At 39.8% G+C, this 23513-nt stretch overlaps 1 protein-coding gene across 1 annotated transcript in view; it reads left to right on the plus strand.

Annotated features, from left to right (window-relative positions):
* The first annotated feature begins 1331 nt into the window (after positions 1-1331).
* TAPT1 (transmembrane anterior posterior transformation 1) overlaps positions 1332-23513 on the plus strand; it is a 95897-nt gene continuing 73715 nt past the window's right edge. The window contains exons 1-3 of the mRNA XM_043971592.1: positions 1332-1448; positions 1575-1872; positions 16332-16462. Of these exons, the coding sequence (XP_043827527.1) occupies positions 1347-1448; positions 1575-1872; positions 16332-16462 (531 nt within the window). The 5' untranslated portion in view covers positions 1332-1346. The remainder of the gene's footprint in view (positions 1449-1574; positions 1873-16331; positions 16463-23513) is intronic.

Genomic DNA, 23513 nt, shown 5'->3' on the forward strand with positions numbered 1-23513 from the left:
GGTTGTAGATGAGAAGACTTCCTGCCAGCTTGTGCACTTTACCATGACTTGCCCTTGGATGAGGGCACTGAACTACAGCAAATAATCCATCAACAAACCAATTGTGGCACAGAGTAAAGTACTTATGCCTTGAATTAGAAAACTCCAGACTAAGACCTTAGCATTGTCACTATAACCTTGAGCAAGTCCCTTCTTTTCTCTAGGCTTATGTTCTCATATAAAATGAAAAGGCTTGTAATTCCAGCTATAACATCGTGATCCAAAAGCCTAAGTCCATTCCTGACTTCAAGAAGCTGACTTTATATTATTATTGTATTATCTATTATCATATATAATATACTATATTAGAAACATAGCTGCATAACTAAATGCAAGGCAGGAACCCAGGGCAGATATTTTAAAGTGATCTGGGTAGGTTAAGATTCCAAACTTTTCTGTGGTATGGGATTGGGTCTTACCATGTGTTTTTAAAATGCAGTGTGCTATCCTTTAATAGCTAAATTCATATAGTGCTTTCTATGTGCCAAGCACTGTACTAAGCGTGACCCCGGGAGGTGGGTGCCATCACCACCCCGTTTTGCAGATGAGAACACTGAGGCAGAGGTTATATGACTTGCCCAGGGTCTGGTCCTGAGGTCACATCTGAAGTCGGGTCTTCCGAGGGTCAGGTCCTGTTCTCTGACCCGCCTAGCTGCCCAGGCATTAGAATGGGGCAGTAGAAAGACCACCGTGTAATATCCCGAGGAGGTTAGCTCCTCCCTGATAGCGTTCTAGCGTTTAAAATGCCCAGCCTTGAATCCAGCAAATGCTGCCTCCTGGTCGGCTGGCCTTTAGATAAAGTCGCTTCACCTCTTGGGAAATGTCTTATCTGTAAAACGGGCTCCCGGGGGGCAGGGACTGTTTTGTGTTTGTGCCCTGGAGTGCCCTGCCAGGCCTATTTCGTAAGTGTGTTTGTTGAGTGACTGACCGACGGGTGATCTCTAAGGCACCTTTCCAACTCTAAAGGGACGCACATCCACAGGGCCCCGGGGGCGGGGACCATGGGGGAGGGGGTCTGAGAGGGGCACGAGCCACGATCAAGAGGCTTCCCCCGAACGCCCGGCCCGGCGTGTGCTGGTTCGGATCTTTCGGCTCGCTTCGGCAGGAAGCGGCTCCTCTCCTGCCCCAGGGTGCCCCCTCAGGGGTCACCGACCCTGACGAGTCAGAAGAAAGCCCGAGCTCCTTCCTTGACCCCAACCCCACGAACCTCACATCTTCTTCCTAATCCTCCAAGGAGGCTTTCGGAAGAAGAGAAGAAGGCCGGCGGGGAGAGGACGCGACAGAAAGAGCGTCGCTCCCGGAACAAAATGGCGGCGGCGGCCGGGGCTTCTTACGCGCCGGCGTCGGGTCGCGCGGCAGTTGACGCCAAAGGCTCGCGCCCGCGGCGCCCGAAAGCGAAGGCTCCTCGGGTGAGGGCGGGGGGACTCGGGCTGGAGTGAAGGGCGGGGGGAGGAGGAGGAGGAGGAGGAGGGCAGGAGAGGGAGGGGGAGGAGGAGAAGGAGGAGGAGGTGTCGAGGACAGTTTGTTGTGTTCAGGCGGCGAACATGGCGGGTGTCGGAGACACGGCCGCCGGCGCCGCAGCCATCCCGGGCGGTGGCAGGGACAGCAAGGACCGGGACCATCGCGGCGAGGCGGAGCAGCCGCCGGCCGGAGGCGGCCCCGGCCCCGGCCCCGGCGGCGGCGGCGGCAGCAGCCACCGCTTTTCCTCGGGCCCCGGCGGCGGCGGCGGCGGCGGCAGCGGCGGCGTCAACGGGCCCCCGCCGCCCCAGCTCACGGAGACCCTGGGCTTCTACGAGAGTGACCGGCACCGGGAGAAGCGCAGGAGCCGCTCAGGTGAGGGGCGACAGCCGCGGGCCTCGCGAGGCAGGGCGGGCGGGCGGCTCGGGCCAGCGGCTCCTTCGGCTTGTCCTCCCTGCGCCGAGCCGCGGGCCGAGGGACACCGTCCACGAGCGGCCCCAGCCCGCCGGCAGCGGACCGACTCGTCCCTTCCCCGGCCGGAGCCGCCGCAGCTGCCGCCGCCCGGGGCCGGACCGGGGACTGGGGCAGAGGTCACGCACGGCCCGGGACCGGAGCGGGGCAGTGGGGACACAGCTTGGCCGGGCCGGGGGCTCCGGGCGCCCCCGAAGCCCCGCAGGGCATCGCTGCTGCTCCTGTTGTTATCCTGGCGACTCTAATTGTCACAGTTAAGTGACCTCCGAGCCCCTTTCCCTGGTCCTGCCCTCTGAGTGGCTACTGTGTTGCAGCTGCAGGTTCCTTTCCATGCCCTGCATTTGACGCTTGACAGCTACACTTTGTTAGAAGTAACTAAGCCCCAGGAGTTAGTTCACCTCTGCGATCAGGATGAGGGCTGAAAACGGAAGAATTTGGGTGCGTTTTGTAGACTCTTGTTTGCTGTTTTAAAGAAGTGTTTAAAATTCTAGGAAGTTGTCATCTAGGTTAACATTGGGCAAGTCGTGAGTGCCTCAACCAGATAGAGATTAGTCATTTCGAGGGTAAATGGGAGCATATTAGATCGTTAAACCTTGAAGTTCTCCAGAATTGAGAATTATCGTTGTTATCCAATAATTAGCCTAGCTAATTTTGGAGAGGGTCATCACCAGACGTTTAGTCATCAGGTAATGACTTTTTTTTTTTAACCCGACACTACTCAGGGAAACTATCCACTAAACCGTGGTTCCATTGGTAGGGGGTGGAGGGAGATTTGGAGCGAACTCCTATATTTTTGAATTACTGAGGTGATATGATTTTTGTTATATTGATGTTTGAGGGAGAATCGGAACGGGGGATAATGGAGCAGACAGGCAGGTATTGGCACAGACTTGGGGAAAAGCAATAGAGCCCAGTTTTTCTCCACATTCTCAGAAATGTTAATGTAGAATTTAGTCTTCCTCAGATTTTCACTAAACCATAACTTAAGCTTCGGCGTAGGAAAGCAGCGGAGAAGTATAATATAAGGAAATGTACATTTGGTTTGGCATTGCTATTTTCAAGTGGTCTTATAATAATAAACTCTAGTTATATGAATTTTGTTTATTTTTATAAAGGGTTTTACATATATTATTGCATTTCAACCTCATGATAACCCCATTAGAGAGACAGTGCAAATATTATATCCATTTTACAACTAGCTAGATGGAGTCTTACAGAAGTTGTCATTTGCCCAGATTGATCCAGCAGGGAGTAGCAGGGAAAATTCGAACCGAGATCTTTTGAATTCCAGTCCAGTGATTTTGTTTGTTTGTTTGAATTAAACTAAGTTGCTGCCCTTAAAACAGTTCTTTTCAGTTATGGAATTTCAGAATCATAAAACTTCAGATTTGGAAGGAGTGTTAACTATAATGGAGCTCCGCTTATTCCATGCTTTAAGAAACAAGCCGTTTTACATCTTCAGCAAGTTTAAGTGACTTATCCAAAGTTGTTTCATACAAAGTGACTGAACTAGAAACAGTATCCAGGTTTCTAGAATCTTTGACCAATGCTTTTAATACACTGGCTGCCATTTGTGTGTTCTGAATCTGATTGAATTGTTGCCTTCAGAAACTGGAACTGGACCTGGTCTTGTGATTTCATTAGTCTGAAGACCAAATTCCTGACACCAATACAAATCAACAGTTTCTACACATATGTAGTAAAGAAGGATTAAGTGACTTGTCCAGCACCCATAGGTGTCAGAGACTAGACTTGATCCCAAATTTTCTATCCACTAATCTCACTTCCCCCAAGAGTAAGAGGGATAAATGTTGTGCTAATAATACTGTTATTGTATATGACATCTGAGAGAACTGACATTTTTAGTCTGCTTGTTCACTGAATATGGACTGGTTGTACCTTTATTCTTTGCACATCAGTTCATACGTAGACACATGAGTTCTTTTTTCTCTTATTATTGAAAAGTTGCTTAACAGTCCTATCACCCTTAAATCTGCTGCAATTCATGCCCCTATGTTAATTCATAAAATTGGCCATAATTTAGCATTGAAATTGAACTAGTAGTAGTATTTGAATTACCATGACTTTAATGATTTGAGAGCCTGGTGAATAGAGGACGGTGTGTAGTATATAATAATTGATATGTTAAGTTCTAAAGAAATCTACAGCCTCAGCATTTTTGCTTTGAGTGTGCAGGAAGTTTGAGTACTTTAAATTGTTCATGTCCCCCCCCCCCCATCCCCCCCCAACTCTGTTATGTTCTTATTTTGTTGTCAGATTCCTGCTTGAAAGGAGTATTTACTCTCTGAATTGGCAGGAGCTAAGTAAGACAAAGGTATTAAATGTTCCTTTTGGCTGACTATTTTATTTGCCTGGACTTAAAGATTAAAAGCACTCAGATTGACACGCTGCCAATCTTTACTCTTTTAAAATTATATGTGAATTTTAGGAAAATCAACATTTCAAAAGTTGCTACTGTTCCTTTGCCACTTGTCAAGTCAAATAATGTAAGTCTTTAGAACCTTAAACATAGTAAACCACTGTTTTCACTTGGTGAGCTCTGTTCTTAGGTACCCCACATTTCTCCTTAGTTCGATCTTTGCCTCCCCGAATCAAGATGTTTTATTTACCACAGCCTTAAGCACATACACCATATTCAACTTCATCAGCATTATTCAACCATCAAACTATGAAATTGTAACATTTGGTCTTGTATTTAAGGTACGGTTTACAGAAAGAAATATTACAACAGGCACCCATTTGGCAGGAAAGGAGAATGTTTGCCTCTTAGATATCAGCTATGTGGGGAGAGGTGGCTAGTAGTGACAGTCAAAGAAATGGTGTTAAACCAAAGATTGTTATTTCAGCCAGTACAAATTTTTGGGGGGGTTTTGTATTTTTTAATTATACCTGTGTTCATCTGTATAGTTGCATTTCATCCCAGTAGATGGGTTTGTGGAGGAAGGCAGGAAGAAAGGAGAAGGATAATAGGGCACTGATTCCTAAACTCTTTTTTCCAATATGACTGAAGAGACAATCTTCCTTTTAAAGTTTTTCTTTATACAAAAACTATTCATTTTTTGATCTTCTGTGAATCTTTCCAGAGGTACTTGTGACTACTACCAAGTATCTTTGAAAATGGGTACCATACTGGTTCTGTTGTGGTATCTGTGCCTGTTGCTTTTATTATTTTGCAGATAGCACCCTTGATCATATCAGAAACCTTGTGGCTCTATTTCTCTCCTTAAGTGACAAGAAACTTAAGGACACAGTGCCAAAGGCAGACTGTTAATCAATAGGGGCTTGTAACTCAGGAGAGTTGATCAACAGGTTACTTGAACTTTATATCTCTAGGTATTGTCATTTTTCTTTCCTCCTTATACCAATAACTACCAATCTTTTCATTTCTCTTTACTAGGATGGAGGATTATAAGCATAAGAGGAGAGTGGATTATAAGAGGAGAGGATTATAAGAATACAAGGATGATAATACAGCCCCCAACCCAATGATTGTATCCCATTTGCTCTCATCTCCCTGCACATAGTAGGCATTTAATTAATATTTCATTGAATTAGGCAACTTAGGTTCTCATCTTTGTTCAGTTACTGACTTCACTTAAAAAATCTTTACATTGTTTGCTTAATATTTCCAACTTTTGAGGCTCAGCACATAAACTATGGTGGAAAACAAAAAAGAATTATCTATAAATAGAAAATGTGGAAAGGAGAAATTTTAAAGTTGAATAGATAATTAATTTATAAGGAGCTTTTATAGTAAGGTTTGATTGTTATATCTGCTAAGAGTGCTATGGACATTTGGACTCAATAAAATTTTAATGACTATTCATATTATAAAAATATTCTAGATAGCATTTATTGAATCAATTGTCAGTCTTGCTATTTTCCCCCACACTGACCATTTAATTTAATTATTATTGAGAGGGTGAGGAAGGAGATGAGCAATTATTTGTTTAAAATTCAGGCTAATTGCTACTTGTCAGCAATTCCTCCAAAAGATTTAGTTAGAAATAACTGAAACAGAGTTTGGAATATTTTGTGGATTTTGATTACTCATATATCCTGTTACATATTAAATTATATAAGCAAAAGATAAATGTAGTACTAGACTTGAATTTAGGCCATTCAAACCCTGGTTTGAATCTTGCCATGAGCATGAAATATAAACTTACTGACTCAGTTTTCTCAACTGTTAAATTGGGATCGTAATTGTAGTACCTATCACACTGTTGTTGAGGGACTTAAAGATCGTGTATGTAAAATGCTTTACAAGCTTAACAATGCTATCTAAATGCCAGTTGATTCTTTATCCAAGGATATTTTTCACACCTGTACATTCTTTCAATTTTTGCTTTGGCAGTAAAATTTAAGTAATTTTTTTTTCAAAAGAAACAGACATAAAGAAGAGACATTCAGAGGAGAGAAGGAGCATTCACTGTTGAGGAATGGATTCCACTACTATTAGATTCGGAGTCAGGAAGACCTGTCCTTTTTCAGATGCTTAGCGGTGTGTCATATGCTTTTGGAGTTTCAGATTTCTTATATATCAAATTAGCATAATATTTTCTAATAACATAATTGTTATTAGGCAGGATGGTATAGTGATTAGAGGGCCTACCCAATAGTAGGGAATTTCAGGATTCAATACTTGTCCCTTGACACACACTGGCCATGTGACCATGGGCATGTTATTTAATTTCTCAGTGTCCAAGTCACATCTCTAAGACTGATCTGCATTGGTAAGAGAAGTTTTCTCCATGAGAGTACCCTGAACCAATAAAATCAACAGGTCTGGTCATGCATACATACACATACATACACCATAGATTGTTAGATATAAGACTCTAAACTCCTGAACTCATGGATTGCTGAAGGCTAACCTTGATTCTGAAACAAAGATTTAATCTCTGATATTTACTACTTGTGTAATCTTGGACAAGTCACTTATCCTTTAGGTTCCCCCCCCCACACACACACACACTTCTTAATCTACAAAATGGTGGGATTTGATTAGATGGCTTGTGAGATTTATTCCACCTCTAGATCTGTGATCCTAGAACTTGTTAGTAGGGTTATATCCCTTGGACTACTTTGTAGATCAATTGCAAAGGAAGGTGAGCCCATTTATAACACTAGATAATAAATACAGTATCCTTTTACCTGATAACCTGGAATAACCACAATTCTAATCCAGACAAGTGAAATGGATTTACTACTACACTGACAAGCTAATCTGCATTTTAAATTCTCAAATTCTTTAGTCAACAAGTAAATTTAAACTGAATTTGCAAATGTAAAATATTATTCAGCTGTCTTTGACATGGTATAGCATTTAACGTCCCAAACAGTTGGAAATATTTGATTTTTAAGAATATTTTTATACAAGCTCCCTCTTTTCTTTGTGTCATATGTCTTTCTCCTTCCCACTTCCTCCTTCAGTACTGCCAGTGACATGCCTGCCCTGAGCTACATCGTAAAGCCTAAAATAGTCAAGAAAAGAGCCCAAAAGTTCATCTGACAGCAGTCAGACTCAAGATCAAGTGAAATTATTGAAAACCAAAAGACATTGTGCAAAGACTATCTGAGTGATATATCTCAATCCCCAATATTGTTTATAGAAGTGATAAGAAAACCAAATACATGCTACTTAGTAGATTCAAAAACTTTGTGGTACATAATGTCAGAGTTAGAAGCAGTCCTGATATGCAACAAATTTTATTACACAGATATCGCTAACAATGCTTTTTTCTAAAAATCAGAAAACGGAGATAGTAGCTCATCTGGCCATCACCATTTTACCTCCCAAGTACTTAATATCTATCTTTTCCCACTACCAGTACTCAATATAGGCTTAGCCACCCACTCAGACCATTATAGTAGCCTCCTAGCAGGTCTTTCCACCTCTGGATTCTACTAATTCATTTTCTAGCTCACTGTCAGACTCGTCTTTGTTATATGTAGATTTGGTCAGATCACACCTCTGCTAAAAAAAAATCTTGGATGACTTTTTTTTTTCCTTTTGTTTACCAAGGAAAACTCAAATTCCTGGAACTCAAGGACCGTTATGGTCTGATGCTCTTTTATTTTTCTATGCTTATCTTTTACTGCTCCTCTCCAAACTGTCCGTTATTATCCCCTGGATACACATTCTGCATTTTCCCATCTAAGTTGATAAGAGAGAAAACAGTTCAAGATGCAAAACAGCTATCTTAGCTTTTATAGTTAATGTGACTATATCTTGAGTAAAATTGTCACACTTGGGAAGGCATGGTGTTTACAAAATCTGGAAGCATTTGTTTTTCTAGTAATTACAAACGAAAAAGACAGCATAGTTGGTAGTATCTTTAGTTTTTGGTGAGAGATATATCAATGATCATACATTCTATTAACTTAAAGTGAAAATCGTAAAAGGTGACTCTAAATAATTTAGACACAGTCTAAATAATGAAAAAAAGAAGCAACTGACAAGAAAAATTATTGAAATAAATTACTCCCCCTTGTAAACAACATTGAGCTATAAAAATAACTAGCTGGATTACTCTATTAAAAATTATTGTACACGGGGGCAGCTAGGTGGCGCAGTGGATAAAGTAATAGCCCTGGATTCAGGAGGACCTGAGTTCAAATTTGGCCTCAGACACTGGATACTTACTAGCTGTGTGACCCTGGGCAAGTCACTTAACCCCCATTGCCCCACCCCCCAAAAAATTATAGTACAGAATCACTTCAGAGAGGTTAGATATCTGCATAAGAATGTTTACAGTAATAGTTTGTAAAAAAAAATTAAGCATATATTCTTAGGAGGGAATCAATTTAACATGTATTAAGCACTTGGCATGTGCCAGGCACTTGGAATACAAAGATAAAAATTAAACAACTTCAAGCCATAAATAGCTTCTAAGTTCTGTAGGAGACACCATGTACACATTTAAGTATATACAAAATATATACAAGAGAATTTTAAGTGGAGGTACTGGCCCTTGGGGGAGGGGGAGGGGGAAGAGTAAGTAGACTAGGTCTCCTCTGGAAATAATCTTTAAGTGTCAAAGAAAACTTTGGATTCTAAGAGGTAGGTATGAGGAGTAAGTGTATTTTAGATATGGGGGAAGATTGTGCAAAGGCATGAAGATGCATGAGGATAGTGTGTCATGACTGAAGCACAGTGTAACTGGATTTAAGAGTATCTGAAGGGGACTAAAGTATAATATGACTGGAAAGATATATTGCAACCAGGCTGTAAAAGACTTTAAAATACCTAATTAAATTGTATATTTGATCTTAGACATAATAGGGAACCACTGGATTTCACTGAGCAGGATAATGAAATGGTCAACCCTATGTATAATTTAGAAATAATACTTCAGCGATGAGGAGAGAAATATAAGGCAGGAAGAAGAATTAGAACCTGTGGTTGGAGGGCTTGATCTTGCAAAGGATCCAGCAAAGGAGACTGAGAAGGAAGGGTTGGATAGGGGGGAGGAAAACCAGGAGAAAATGGTGTCCTGACAACCTAAAGAAAAGAGGATATTTAAGGAGCATTCTCCAACAAGCCTTCCCTTAATGCCCACTCATCTCCTTGGTGAGTTTGATGTATTTCTACACCAAACTGGTTGTGTGTTCAACAGTCCTTTGCTTATTTCAGATAAGCTCATCTTATAGCACTCCCCCTACCCCTTCCCCTCTTCTTGTATATTCTACTTCCGATGCCAACAATTATAAGATAGTACAAGTTCAAGCCACTTATTTTTTTTTCTATACTAGTGTATCCTTCTCCCCTCCTTTCTCCTTCTTCTTTTTCTCTTTTCCCTCTTAAAACTCTCAAAACAGAATTAGTCTACCCCTAGGGCTTCTCTTTTTCTTACTAAACTCTTCCCACAGTATTCTTTGAGTACATTAAGGTTCAGAAGGGATACTTGTTTCTTCTCCTCATTAAAATTTTAGCACTACATCATCTTACAGTTGGTTCTAGCTAAATTTACCTTTCTAGGTTTCTTTGAACTCTTGTGTTTGTATTTAATAGCTCCTGGCTCAGCTCTGGTCTTTTCATCAGAAATGTTTGAAAGTCCTCTATACCATTAAAGGTTCATTTTTTTCTCTCCTGTAGGATGATATTCAGCTTTGCAAGTTATTGGTTGTAAAGTTATCTCTTTTGTCTTTCAGAGAGTAGTATTCCAGGATCTCCTTTCATTTTAGTAAGAGTTAACAGTTCTTGAATAATCCTGACTGTAGTTCCTTGATACTTAAACTGCTTTGTTCTGGATGCTTAAAGTATTTTATTTTATGTTTTGGTATAGGTGTTCTGGATTTTGGTTCTGACATTTGTGGAACTTTTCCTTTTAGGACTTCTTCCAGGTGGTGGTTAATGGAGGTTTTTTTAGGTTTACTTTGCCCTCTGGTTCTAATAGATCTGAACATTTTCCTTTTTAAAAAAGTTAAATCATGGTTTTCAGAGAGTCTAATGATTTTTAAATTATCTCTCCTTGACCTCTTTTCTTGGTCACTTGTTATAGTTACACTTTCTTCTATTTTCTTGAAACTTTTGGTTTTGTTCTGATATTTCTCTGGTTTCTGGTCTATTCTAGTTATTAGAGTTTCTATTTCTTGGGTAAAGTTTGTCATTTTCTCTTCTGAACTACCTATTCTCTACTTTCCTCAAGTTTTTATTTCATTTTTTATCTCTTTCCTTTTTTTCTAAATTCTGCTTGCAGACATTATGGAGTTACTTGTTTCTTCTTTTGGAAACCTCTAGATCTACAATAATTTTTATGCTGTTGGTGATTATTTAGTCACTTCTCCAGCATTAGTTCTTACATTGTGTCTTTGTTCCAGTGCCAGGCTCTGCCCCCAGTGCCATTTTGGGTGGGATATTTTTTCCTGCTCTGTCTCCTTGCATTGACCATCTCCCAAGTTTTAGGCTTAAAGCCTAAAATTGCTAGATCTTCAGGACCCTTCCTGGCTTGTTCAGAAAGAGTTTTCTAGCCCTGTCAGCCTCTAGTCTTGGGGTGTCTTTGAGCTCTGCAGCACCCTCTCCATTGAGCACTGTCCACTGATGTTCCCCATGGCTTCAGGCACACAGAGCCTTGTAGGCTGCACATTTCCATTGCTAGTTTCTGGTCTTCCCACAGGGCTACCCAGTATTAGAGCTGATAAACTCCCTTTCCTGTTGCCCTCAGGATTCTACCTGACTTTTTCTTCAGTTCTGGGTTGGAGCGAGGCACTTATTTTAGTTTCCCATTGGAAAGTTTAGAAGAACTGAGTTCAGAGTAAAAAATAATGAGTTCATGTTTTGAAATGTTCATTTTGAGGTATCCAGGGGACATCCAGTTGGAAATGCTTAGGAGGCAGTTGGTGATTAGGGCCTGGAGAAAATAGGAGAAAGATTAGGCCTAGGTATGTAGATGTGGAAGGCACCTGCATAGAGATGCTAGTTGAACCCATGGGAGTAGATGAGATCACCAATTAGGGGTGTGCTGGCAAATGTTTAATAACTGATTCTCCAGGAAATCAAACAAAACAAAACACAAGTGGGAGTTGTACTATGACCATTAAATTTAATCTGCATTATTAACATTTTCTCCAGTCAGTCAGTAAACATTTATTAAGTGCCTATTGTGTGCCAGACACCATGCTAAGCACCAGTAATACAGAGAAAGGCAAGAGATAGTTCCTATCCTTGAGGAGCTCACAATCTAAAAGGGGATGTGACATGCAGACAACCATATACAGGGTAAATAGGAAATAATCAATATGGGGAAGATACTAGGATTAAAAAGAATTTTGAAAAGCTTCATTCAGAAGGGATTTTCGCTGGCATTTGAAAGAAGTCAGGGAAGCCCAGAGATGCAGATGTGAAGGGAGAGCATTGCATGCATGAAGGACAGCCATTGAAAATGCCTAGAGTCCTGAGATTGAGATGGAGTATCTTATTCAAAGAATAGCAAGGAGGACCATATCACTGGATAGAAACTTAAGTGGGGGAGGGTAAGGTGTAAACAGACTGAAAAGGAAAAGGGGCATATGCAGCTAGGTTCTGAAGAGCTTTGAACACCAGAGCATTTTATATTTGATCCCGCAGGTGATGAGTCGCTAGAATTTATTGAATGGGGGGGGGGGGTGAGTGGGGTTAAAGGTTGGACCTTCATTTCTTTTTTTTTTTTTTAAGTGAGGCAATTGGGGTTAAGTGACTTGCCCAGGGTCACACAGCCAGTAAGTATTAAGTGTCCGAGGCCAGATTTGAACTCAGGTACTCCTGACTCCAGGGCCGGTGTTCTATCCACTGCGCCACCTAGCTGCCCCCGACCTTCATTTCTTAAGTCTAGACAATCAACCAAATAATAAGTCCTGATTTGTAAGTGTTTACCAATTTCTGAGGTATAAATGCTTACACTGAAAATTAACAGTCAACTCTCTCAAGCTTGTTCAAACTAGCTCCAGCACACCCTTGTGTCCAAGTGAGAAAATGTGTAGTGAAAAAGGAGATTCTTGATAAAGTCACAATTGAGGCATAACACAATCCAGCAATGAAGATTGAGAAAGAGCAGTTAGGTAGGAGAAAATGCAGAAGAGAACAGTGCCACAAAAATCTAGAGAGGAGAGAGCATACGGAGGAAGAAGGTAGTCAACTGTGTCAAATGCTGCAGAACAGTAAAGAAGGATGAATATTGACAAAAGGCCATTGGAGCTGATGAGATCATTGATAAATTGGCAAAGAGCAGTTTCAGTTGAATGATCAGGGGGGAAGCCTGATTACAGTAGGTTTAGAAGAGAGTGGAGGGAAGGTTGGAGGCAACCAGTGTAAACAGCTTTTTCAAGGAGTTTGGATGAGAAAGAGATATAAAATGGCAGCTAGTGGGGAATAGAAGGACTTAGTAAGATTTTGTTTTCTTTTTAGGATGAGAAAAATAGATTTGTAGGTGTCAGAGAAGCAACCAATGGATAAGAGACGGAAGAAATGATGGTGGAAACCAGACAGCCTTCTCTTCATCAGACAAAATAAAGGAGGGACTAGTGGGGCTTTCCCCACTATGAAGTGGTTAACAGTAAGGATAAGAGGAGGATCACAATTAATGGCCTCAATTTTCTTGGTCAAATATGCAGTATGATCCTCAGCTGGGAGGCTTTGGGGAAATGAGTGCTTTGAGAGTCTTGAGGAGATATGAGAAGTTTTGGAACTGCCACTATGGTGAATGAGACAATGAATCAATTATGGAGGAATAAAAGGATTGTGTCATTGTAGAAAGATGAAATGAAATAGCATGGATTTCTAGGATACCCAGCCTTCCTCGCTGAGTGGCTTTTTCTAGCTATTCCAGCAGCATCTAGGATTGGAGGAAGATGGGAATAATGGACTTTATAGAGACTATTACCCTGTCTTGATAGATACTGACAAGGAAAAGTCACAAGGAAATAAAATAGGATCCAGTAGGCAAAATGAGAAAGGAAACCCGATTTACTCTGATCCCTGTAGTAAAAGGAACATGAATTGGAATGTTTACCTCAGGGTACAGGGCAAATAAAGGGGAAAACTGCATTCCTCTCCTTTCTCAGGGAAAAGGGCAATGTCCACTGTGTGTCTGGCCTTGGATTATTGGATTGATTTTGAAATAGACACAGAGAATCAGGTTTGCCTAAAGCCAAATTCAGATACATTATTGATTTTGAAAACCTTTTGACTCCTAAACTGACCCAGGGGATAATCAGATGGCCAGGGTGTACTTGTAAATGTTTAACAAGGGGCTCTCTGAAAAGCATCTCAGTTCTTAGCAGTTTCTTCATCACCTGCTTGAGTCTAAATAGCAACAAAACAATCAATCAAGCCAAGATGAAAATGCTCATATTGAAAATTTAACAGTCTGATAGGTTATAAGCTAGCTCCACCATACTCCCAGTATTGGGTCACAGAATCTTTGTATTGGAAGGACCCTTAGAGGCCTTCTAGTGGGACTATACCTAAACAAAATTCCATGCTTTAGCATACTCAACAAATGATCATTCAGCCTTTGGTTCTAAATGATATGCATTATGTCGATTTGCGCCATTATTTTTCCTAATTTTCAGGATTTAGTCTGTTTTAGGTGTGGATCGTAGTGAGGTGAAGTATATTGTTTTATTTAGAATATATTTTAAGTCCTGAAGTTGGTAAATCATACTCAATTTTATTATTTTATTATACAAATTTAGTATTTCATTTTGACAGTGAATACAGATTGTTATGAATGAGTATACCCATATTTTTATCATTAGAAAACTAAAGTATCATAATAAAGCTGTAGACAGTCCTCAAATGAAATATTAGGCAGTACAGTAGAGCTCTGTTAAGATGTGCCTTGTTATTATAATAGTCATCAATTCAGAAACTTTGGGGTACAGTTTTTATGGTCAAGCTTTAAATGTTAATTGGGTATTATTTGTAGAGAACAGCTTCTACAATAAAATCACTTTCCTGACTTCTCAAAGTATTGAGGTCCAAGTGATTGTTTACCACCCACCCTCTCTGGTTTTTTTTGTTGCTCACCCTATTCTCTACTATCAGACTATTACCTACTGCTCTAATGTCACAATAATTTACTTCTATAGCATATGATATTCAACTAAGGATTTTATTTACACTTTCCTTCTTTGGGTTTTAGTTTCCTCATCTGCAAAATGAGGGTATAGACTGGAGGATGTCTAAAGGCCCTTCCAATTCTAAAATCCGATTGATAATATGAGTGAATTTTCTTAGAAGAAACAGAGGAGACAAGAAAGGAAGTAGAATAATGCAAAGGAAGGGAGATGTCATATAGAATGGGACACAAAAATTTGGTCCTGATCCTTAACAAAGGAAGAATCCTTAAAAGCGTACATTATGATAAGGCAAGCAGTATGTGAAGAATTTTGTCAGCAACTTTGTGAACCTTTTAGGAAGGAAGAATTTGTACATCAGGTGAGTATTGCTCAGGACCTAGATTTAAAGAGAGTTACATGGAATTATCTCTCCATAGACTTAGCATACTTCCTTGCTGTTTTAAATATTCATAATACACACTCTTTCCCTCTCCATGATTCTGTCATCAAAGTCCTGCACTACCTTCAAGGTTAAGCTAATTGCACATTTTTCACAAAGCCTTTTCTGACTTCCCCTAGCCCATGGTGATTAGCTACTAAATAATCTTCTAATATATAATAATGTCCTAACCCTGACCAAGGTAAACCCTCATGGTTCTGTCCCGTGTCCTCTTCATCAACTTTCATGGCTTCAGTTGCTATCTCTCTCTCTCCCCAGATAACTCCCAAATCTATATATCCAGCTGTTATCCCTTTTGTGAGCTTTAGACCTCCACTACTGACAGACATTGCCACCCAGACCTTTCATAGGCACCTCAGATTCTGCATGTCTAAAATACAATTTATTGTCTTGCTCCTGAAATATGCCCCTCCCCCAGACTTCACCGTTTCTGTTGTGGCCATAGTCACCCAGGTTCCCAGCCCTCAGTCATCCTTGATTCTTCCTTTTTTCCCCTATCTACTCAGTTACTTTATAGCATTTCTCACAATTGTCCCCTTGTCACTGCATTTGTTTCCAAGATCCTAATTCAGGCTCTCAACCCTTCTTGTTTGGCCTATTTTAGTAATTTACTAATTGGTCTGTTTACTTTTAGTCTCTCCCCTTTCCAATCTATCATTGACAGGACTGCCAAAGTCACCTTTCTAAAGCTTTAGTGTTACCATGTTATTCTTCTGCTTAGAATGTTTCTGGGGTTTCCTGTTGCCTCCAGATAAAATGCAAACGCTTCACCTTGGCATTTAAAACCCTTCACAGTATTACTCTAGTCTTCCTTTCCAGAATTATTCATATGATTCCATTCACACATTCTACATTCTACCCATTGCTACTCCCAGGGCTGGGCATAGTATTTTCCACTTAACTGCACGAGCAGGCTGTCCCTATCACTGAAATGCATTCATCTCACCTCTGCTTCTTACAAGCCTTAAATTCTTTGAAAGCACAGCTCAGATGCTAACTCCTGTGGAAATCTCTGATCTCCAAGTTTTTAGTGCTTTCTCCCTCCTCAGATTATCTTGTTTGTGCATTTCTGTTTACGTGTTATATTCACTCAGTGCCTTGCACATAGTAGGTGTTTTCATAAATACCTGCAGAATTGAGTCTAGCAATTCATCATGTATCCAGGAAAGTTCGATTTTGTGCCTAATAATACTGTGCTAGATGCTGAATGACATATTGCCTTATATTGTTCTCTAGTTGCTTCATCTGTGTACTACATTTCTTCCCTAATTAAATTGTAAGTTACTCTATAAGAGTTTGTTGACTGTTCTTTCTGTTTTGTCACTTTATTTTTCTATAGAGCTTTCATTGTTGAGGTTCCTCAGTGCTGAACTAACAAGAGGGTATTTCCTTGAACATAATGAGGCAAAATATACAGAAAGAAGAGAGAGAGTATACACATGTATGCGAATACCAAGAGAACTGGAAAAGGTATTGTATTTTTTTTTCATTAAAGATGACTTATTTTTGAAATGTTAGCCATATCAAAATGTTGGTCGTGTAAAAGTCCTTCAGAACAAACTTGACTTGTGTTGAAGATACTGGACATAATGATATCTCAAAAGTCAGAGGAACAGGAATCATGGAATAAAAAGAGGATATTAAAATTATATTTTAGTATAATCAGAGTTCTAGTGATATACTAATATATTTAATGAAAAATTGTCCTTAAATTTTTTAAAAAATGATCCCGTTTGACCTTACCTACCAATAAGTTTTCAAAGATATTCATGCCTTTTTATGTTTTCTTTTTAGCTCTCCATTTTGGTTTGCTAAAAGAGACATTTTGTTAAGTAGCTCCGTTTTTCACCTTCAGAATTTGTAGTTTTTAACCTAGAAGGCAGTAATTACAGAGCATAAATTCTATATTTTGAGATAATCAGTACAGATTTATTAAGAACCTACTCTGTCCTAGGTACTGTGCTAAGTGCTGAGGATACAAAGCAAAGCAAAAAACAGTCCCTGCCATCAAAGGAGCTTACAGTCTACTGGGGAGACAACACATAAAAAGAAGCTAAAATTGGTGGGATGGGGGGGGAGTATGGAAGAGAGGAAGAGTGACTGGCCCTTGGGCATGATGAAGTTTTGTAGCCAGGTGGAAAATTACAGGCTGTCTGCCCTGGGCCTTCTTAAGTAAACAATCTGGGTGAAGATCTCTGATATCTACCCTTTGAGACCTTCTCTAATCAGGTAAGGAAATATTTTATTTACAGCCCCAACTTTTAAAAAATCTATATATTGAGGCAGCTAGGTGGCGCTGTGGATAAAGTACCGGCCCTGGATTACGGAGGACCTGAATTCAAATCCAGCCTCAGACACTTGACGTTTACTAACTGTGTGACCCTGGGCAAGTCACACTTAACCCTCATTGCCCCCCCCCCCCACACACACACACAAATCTATATATTGAAAAAAAAAATTCTGTGTGTTCATCTGGAGCGATGGTGTCTACTAGAAAACACCAGCCTCAAATTTGGAGGGAAAGCTAATCCTCTATGCTCTGCTGCCTCTATCTCTAGCAGGCTCAGCATCCTTTAATACTTCACTCCTTTTCACTTATTTTATTCTTCTGATATTCTTTGGGTGTAGCCGAGTAGAACCTGATCAGATCTGATAGGAAAGGAGTTGTCATTTCTCTGTGGTACCAAGCTTTAGGTACTATAAGAATTCCTGCAGGGGGGCCTTATCTTCTTGGATCTTGTTGGAATGAAGAGATAAAGAAGTAACTTAAATTTAACTTTTGATTTGAAGTTAGTGGCCTGGAAAGTTTCAAATTAAAAGTTGCGAGATTGAAAAGTTACCCTTCAACATTTTTGTTTTGATGATGAACTTCAACATGTTTAAGCTTTCACTTTAGTTATTTAAAGTATAAAAATATTGTTTTAACAAGCTAGGAATCATAAAGTAATTTTATTTTACTCTCCAGAAGTTTTATATTGAAAAAGCCATGATTCAAAAGGCTGCATTACCTTATTTCTTATCCCTATTCTTCATCTGTGATAATGATCCTACATTTCTGACAGAAAGTAGTTTTGGGGAAATGGAGATCAAAACTTACTAGTGTTCTGTACTGTGTCATAATGACAGTCTTTTTGTAAGATCGTTCAGAAATATGCTTACAAATGGCCTGAGGAAGTGGCTATCAAAGAATAGAGCCTTTCAGATAGTACTGAGGGCTTGAAGAAATTTAATTTGGATGAGATTTTTTTTAGGAGCTAGCAAACAAGTGAGGCAGCCAAATGGTTCAGTGGATAAAGTGTTGTATCTGGAGTCAGAAAGACCTGAGTTCAAATCCAGCTACAGACACTTGATAGCTGTGTAACCCTGAGCAAGTCACTTAACCTGTTTGCCTTAATATACTGGAGAAGGAAATGGCAAACCACTCTAATCTTTGCCAAAAAAAACTCTATATGAGGTCACGAAGAGTGAGATACAGCTGAGACAAATGAATAACCAAAAGCAAATAAGCAAGTAGTTGTTGAGTGAAGAGTAACATGAAAGAGTATGTGATGTAACAAGATTTTTTATCAAGGTCACAGAGAGCTAATTCAATCTTTTTTTTTTTTTTTGGTAGCTAAAGAGCATTTATTGACAAAATTTGAAAGAGGACAACAAATAGGAATGAAATTGATCGACCTACCAAGATGTCTACATTGACTAAGGTCTTTCACAACCTGGCTGTGACTTATCTTCCCATCCTTATACTTACTTCCTCCACCCCCACCATGATCTGGCCAAACTGGCCTTCTTATTGTTTTGTTTAGGGTGGTGGGTTTTTTTTAAACATTTTTATTTAAAGTTTTGAATTCCAAATTCTATTCCTCCCTCTCACCTTCCCCTACTCCCTCCCTGAGACAGGAAGCAATCAGATATAGGTTATACATATTCAATTATGTAAAACATTTCCATGTTAGTCATGTTCTACAAGAAGACTCAAAAGAAAAAAATGAAAGAAAGTGAAAAAATAGCATGCTTCCTTCTATATTCAGTCAATATCAGTTTTTTCTCTGGAGGCAGATAGTTTGTTTCGTCATTAGTACTTTGGGATTGTCTTGATCATTATATTGCTGAGAATAGCTAAGTCATTCACAGTTCTTCATTGAACAATATTGTTGTTACTATGTACAACCTTCTCCTGGTTCTGTTCACTTCATAATGCATCAGTTCATTTAAGTCTTTCCAGGTTTTTCTGAAATTCTGCTTGTCATTTCTTATAGCACAATAATATTCAGCCTCATAGGCTATTGTGTCCACTGTTTAAAAGTCAGATACATACTACAAATCACATTTGTTTAAGATATATAAAAAGAATGACTTCTTTCATCCTGCAGTACAACATTTCCTTTTGGGGGTTCATTAAAAATTAAGAGTAGTTAATAAATTTAATCTTGTACTCCAAGAAAAGCAGAAGTTAAAGATCAAATGGCACAGCATTGTGAATTTATTTAAGGCTTTTGTTTGATAGTAGTATAGTTTTGGTTTCAGAAACTTTGATACAGTAAACTAGAAAACAGTATAACATATAGTTTTTTAGGATTTTTTTCCCACTATTGCACATTTAAATTTACAACTTATGGGGCAGCTAGATGGCGCAGTGGATAAAGCACCGGCCCTGGATTCAGGAGGACCTGAGTTCAAATCCAGCCTCAGACACTTGACACTTACTAGCTGCGTGACCCTGGGCAAGTCACTTAACCCTCATTGCCCCACAAAAAAACAAAAACAAACAAAAAAATTTACAACTTTAATATGATAATAGAATTTTTTGCATGTTACCAAATGCTAACCATGATCTTTTTAAAGAAAATATGGGGACTGCTAGGTGGTACAGTGGATAAAGCACCAGCCCTGGATTCAGGAGGACCTGGGTTCAAATCCGACCTGACACTTGATACTAGCTATGTGACCCTAGGCAAGTCACTTAACCCTCATTGCCCTGCGAAAAGAAAGAAAGAAAGAAAGAACAACTTTATATAAAAACTTAAAGCAAAGGGAAAAACTTTGCTGTTGTAGACCTTACACTTTACAGTGCTAGCATGTTTATAACCCTGTATAATAAACCCTAAAAAAAGAGTAGTTGATTGTTCTTACCAATCCAGATTATTAATGGTCATATTTTTTAAACTTTCTTCCAGTGAAATCATTGTATAATGCCTAATACCAACATAACATTTAGCAAAATTAACTGAAAATAGTATTTTTGAATATTGTACTTATTTTTATTTTAGTCTCCCTAGCACTTTACTCTCATATTTTAATTTTCCATACTAATTTGATGATAGTCTCCCCCACCCCTACTACCACCAGAATTAATGAGGTATGGAGGCAGCATGGGAAAAATGTATGGGATCAAGGTTCTGGAGATCTGATTCCTAGTTTTGGTCCTACCACTGAGTAGTTGTATGACGTAAGGATTTCATCATTTGTGAAAATGAGGGAATTGGATTTTATGACCTCCAAGATTCCTTTTAGCTGATTGGTCAGTTGTTTTTCAGTTGTGCCCAACTCTTGCTGACCCCGTTTGTGGTTTTCTAGGCAAAGACACTAGAGAGGTTTGCCATTTCCTCCTTCAGCTCATTTTACGGAGGAGGAAACAGACAAACAGGGTTAAGTGACTCATCCAGGTTCACCCAGCTTGTAAGTGTCTGAAGCCAGATTTGAACTCAGGAAGAGGAGTCTTCCTGACTCCACCATAATCCTCTAATGGCAGTTAGAGGAGAGAATAGTTGCTCTAAAGAGAGTATGGACATTTTTAAATGCTGGGATTTGAGACATGTTTCACAATTGCTCCGTGTTCTGCACCTGGGTGTTCTGGACAACATTCCTCACTACCCTCCACCCCCTGAAGCAAAGAAAAAAAAGGAATAGAATGTACAAAGAATTAATACCTTCTAACCTGGCATTACCAAAATGATTTTTTTGTTATTTCTTGAAGAACATTTTGTACAAAACTTGTACTTGATTTCTTTTTTCATTTGTAACCCTAAGGTCTGACTTGGGTCAGCTCTATGTATTGTTTTCTATATATATTTACCTCAGAAGCCATTCCTTTCTTTCTTTCAGTAAACTCGGCCCAGTCTTCTTTGACATCCCTTTCCCAAAAGTATCTTGTGGGGCAGCTAAGTGGCGCAGTGGATAAAGCACTGGCCCTGGATTCAGGAGGACCCGAGTTCAAAGCCTGCCTCAGACACTTGACACTTACTAGATATATCACTAGCTGTGACATATCACTAGCTGTGATCCTGGGCAAGTCACTTAACCTTCATTGCCCCGCAAGAAAAAAAAAAGTATCTTGTGCCCAAGTGACATGTTTGCCCTGACTTTTAATATGTGACTGTTATTCTACTTCCCATACCATTTCCTCTATACCAAATCCCTTATGCCTGATGTTTCAGGTTTCAATCTTTGCCCATTGATTCAATCTAAATCTTAGGACCAGTTTCCCCTTCCCATCTCATCTCACCAGTTTTCTCCATACCTCAAAGTGCCAACTGTTTCCTCCAGTTAGTCCTATTCCATGCAGCCTGGAGCTGCATTCTTAGGACCACTAGACTCTTCCATCTGCCCTGTATCTGAATGCTCCTAGACGTGGTATCTTTCTAAATTAGAATGTGAGCCCCTTTGAGTATGGGGAGCATCTCCCTCTTCAGTTTGTATCCATAGCACAGTACATGGCATATAGTAAGCACTAATAAATGCTTCTTTTGTTTGTTCATTCATTCATTCTCTCATTTATTCATTCATGGCCAAACTTTTCCCATATATCTGTTGAGTGGGTATCCTCCTTAAATGGAGGTTCTGAGAGGAGAGGTCTCTCCCCTCCAGAGAGGGGAAGGGAGGGGACCCAAGGGCAGAGAATACTGACAAGGTGTGAGTTAGAAGGCTAATGTGATCTTAAAGGATAAAGAGCATGATGCAGAAATCCAGAGGAGGACAGACATCTGGGAAATGACAATAAAGGGACACCCACCCTGTGCTTGAGTGCCTCTAGTGAAGAGAAACTCACTCTCTATGGAGAGTGTATTTTTGTTAGCCATAAATATTAGTGTAAGGGGCTAAAATTCTAGCTATACCATCTAAAATCTATTGAGTGGTCGCCAAAAAATTATAAGCTTTAGCAAGAGTATTTAAGTGTTTAAGTATTTATTAAAGAGCATTAGGATCAGAGAGAAAGGTGAAAATCTAACTATTTCTAAGAGACCCTATCATCCGACCCACCATGGCAAGGTCAGGAACCAAAATAGAGACATAACCCCTCCGCCAGCATAGGCTTCCTACTTTGTGTCATCCTCCCAGAAAAGGGAGGCTCCTCAAGTTGATTGGCTGGTAGCCTTGATAGACAGTACCCACGAGCAAACGTCACTTCCTCACGCTAAGGACCTTGACTGCATGGCTTGCCCTCAGAGGCCTTCTCCTCATGGCAGAGCTTTTCTACAGTAAGTCTCCAGCAGGTGGCGTCATTCTAGTCGTTACATTAGGAATGTTTTTTCTTATATTGAGCTGAAATCCTCTATACAATTTTCCCTGCTCTGGGGCCTGGCAGAAAAAGTCTAGTTTATCTTCCATGTGGCAATTCTTCAGAGAGATGACATATTCCCCACTAAGTTTTCTCTTCACCACTTCCTTCACTTGATTCTCATATGGCGTGTTCTCAGGGCCCATCACCATCTTGGTCACCTTCATGGTGTTTTTCAGCTTCTTTGTTTTATTGATAAAATGTAGTACCCAGAACTGAAAACAGCATTCCATATATTGTTTGTTAACAACAGCCCACAGCAGGACTCTCACCTCCCTCACTGTGGAAATTATGCCTCCTAATAAGTTTTAAGAGCACAGCCATTTTTTAGCTACCACATTACAGACCCCTACCAAAAAAATCAGGCCACCCCTGTCTTGTATCTATAAAGTTGACATTTTGAGTGGCCTTCACATTCATGCCTATTAAGTTTAATCTTAATACATTTGACCGAATGTTCATAACACAGTATTTTTTGTTGTAAGGGGCTGTTGAATAATCAACATTTAAATTGGCAACAATCCAGAAGAGTCAGAAGACATATGTATAGCTGCCTATGAATAAAAGCGGCTCTTTTGTGAAGTCCTTTGCAAGTTCAGCGTTTGATGTATTTTGAGGTTAATGTGGAAATGATAAGATAACACAGGATCAGATTGGTAGGATAGGATAGGAAAGGACTTAGTGCTCAGTACATTACAGGCACTGCTAAATGTTAGGCATACAAACACAAGCAACAAGACACGCTTGAGTTTATGTTCTAATGGAAGAAGACAACACATAGTAAGGGAGAGTGGAGGAGTTCATGGTGAGGATGGGTTCCAGGCAAGATGAGATGAGCATTGCCCTTTCAGAGCCCAAGGTTCTTGTGGGAGTTAGTTAGGAAGCTACTACTTGGCAGATTTGGGGAATACTATACTACATATGCTGGGTAAGTAAAATTGATATTAAGTGATTCCTACATTGTAT

This window comes from Dromiciops gliroides, chromosome 6 (assembly GCF_019393635.1).
Source record: "Dromiciops gliroides isolate mDroGli1 chromosome 6, mDroGli1.pri, whole genome shotgun sequence".
In the NCBI taxonomy this organism is placed as follows: Eukaryota; Metazoa; Chordata; class Mammalia; order Microbiotheria; family Microbiotheriidae; genus Dromiciops; species Dromiciops gliroides.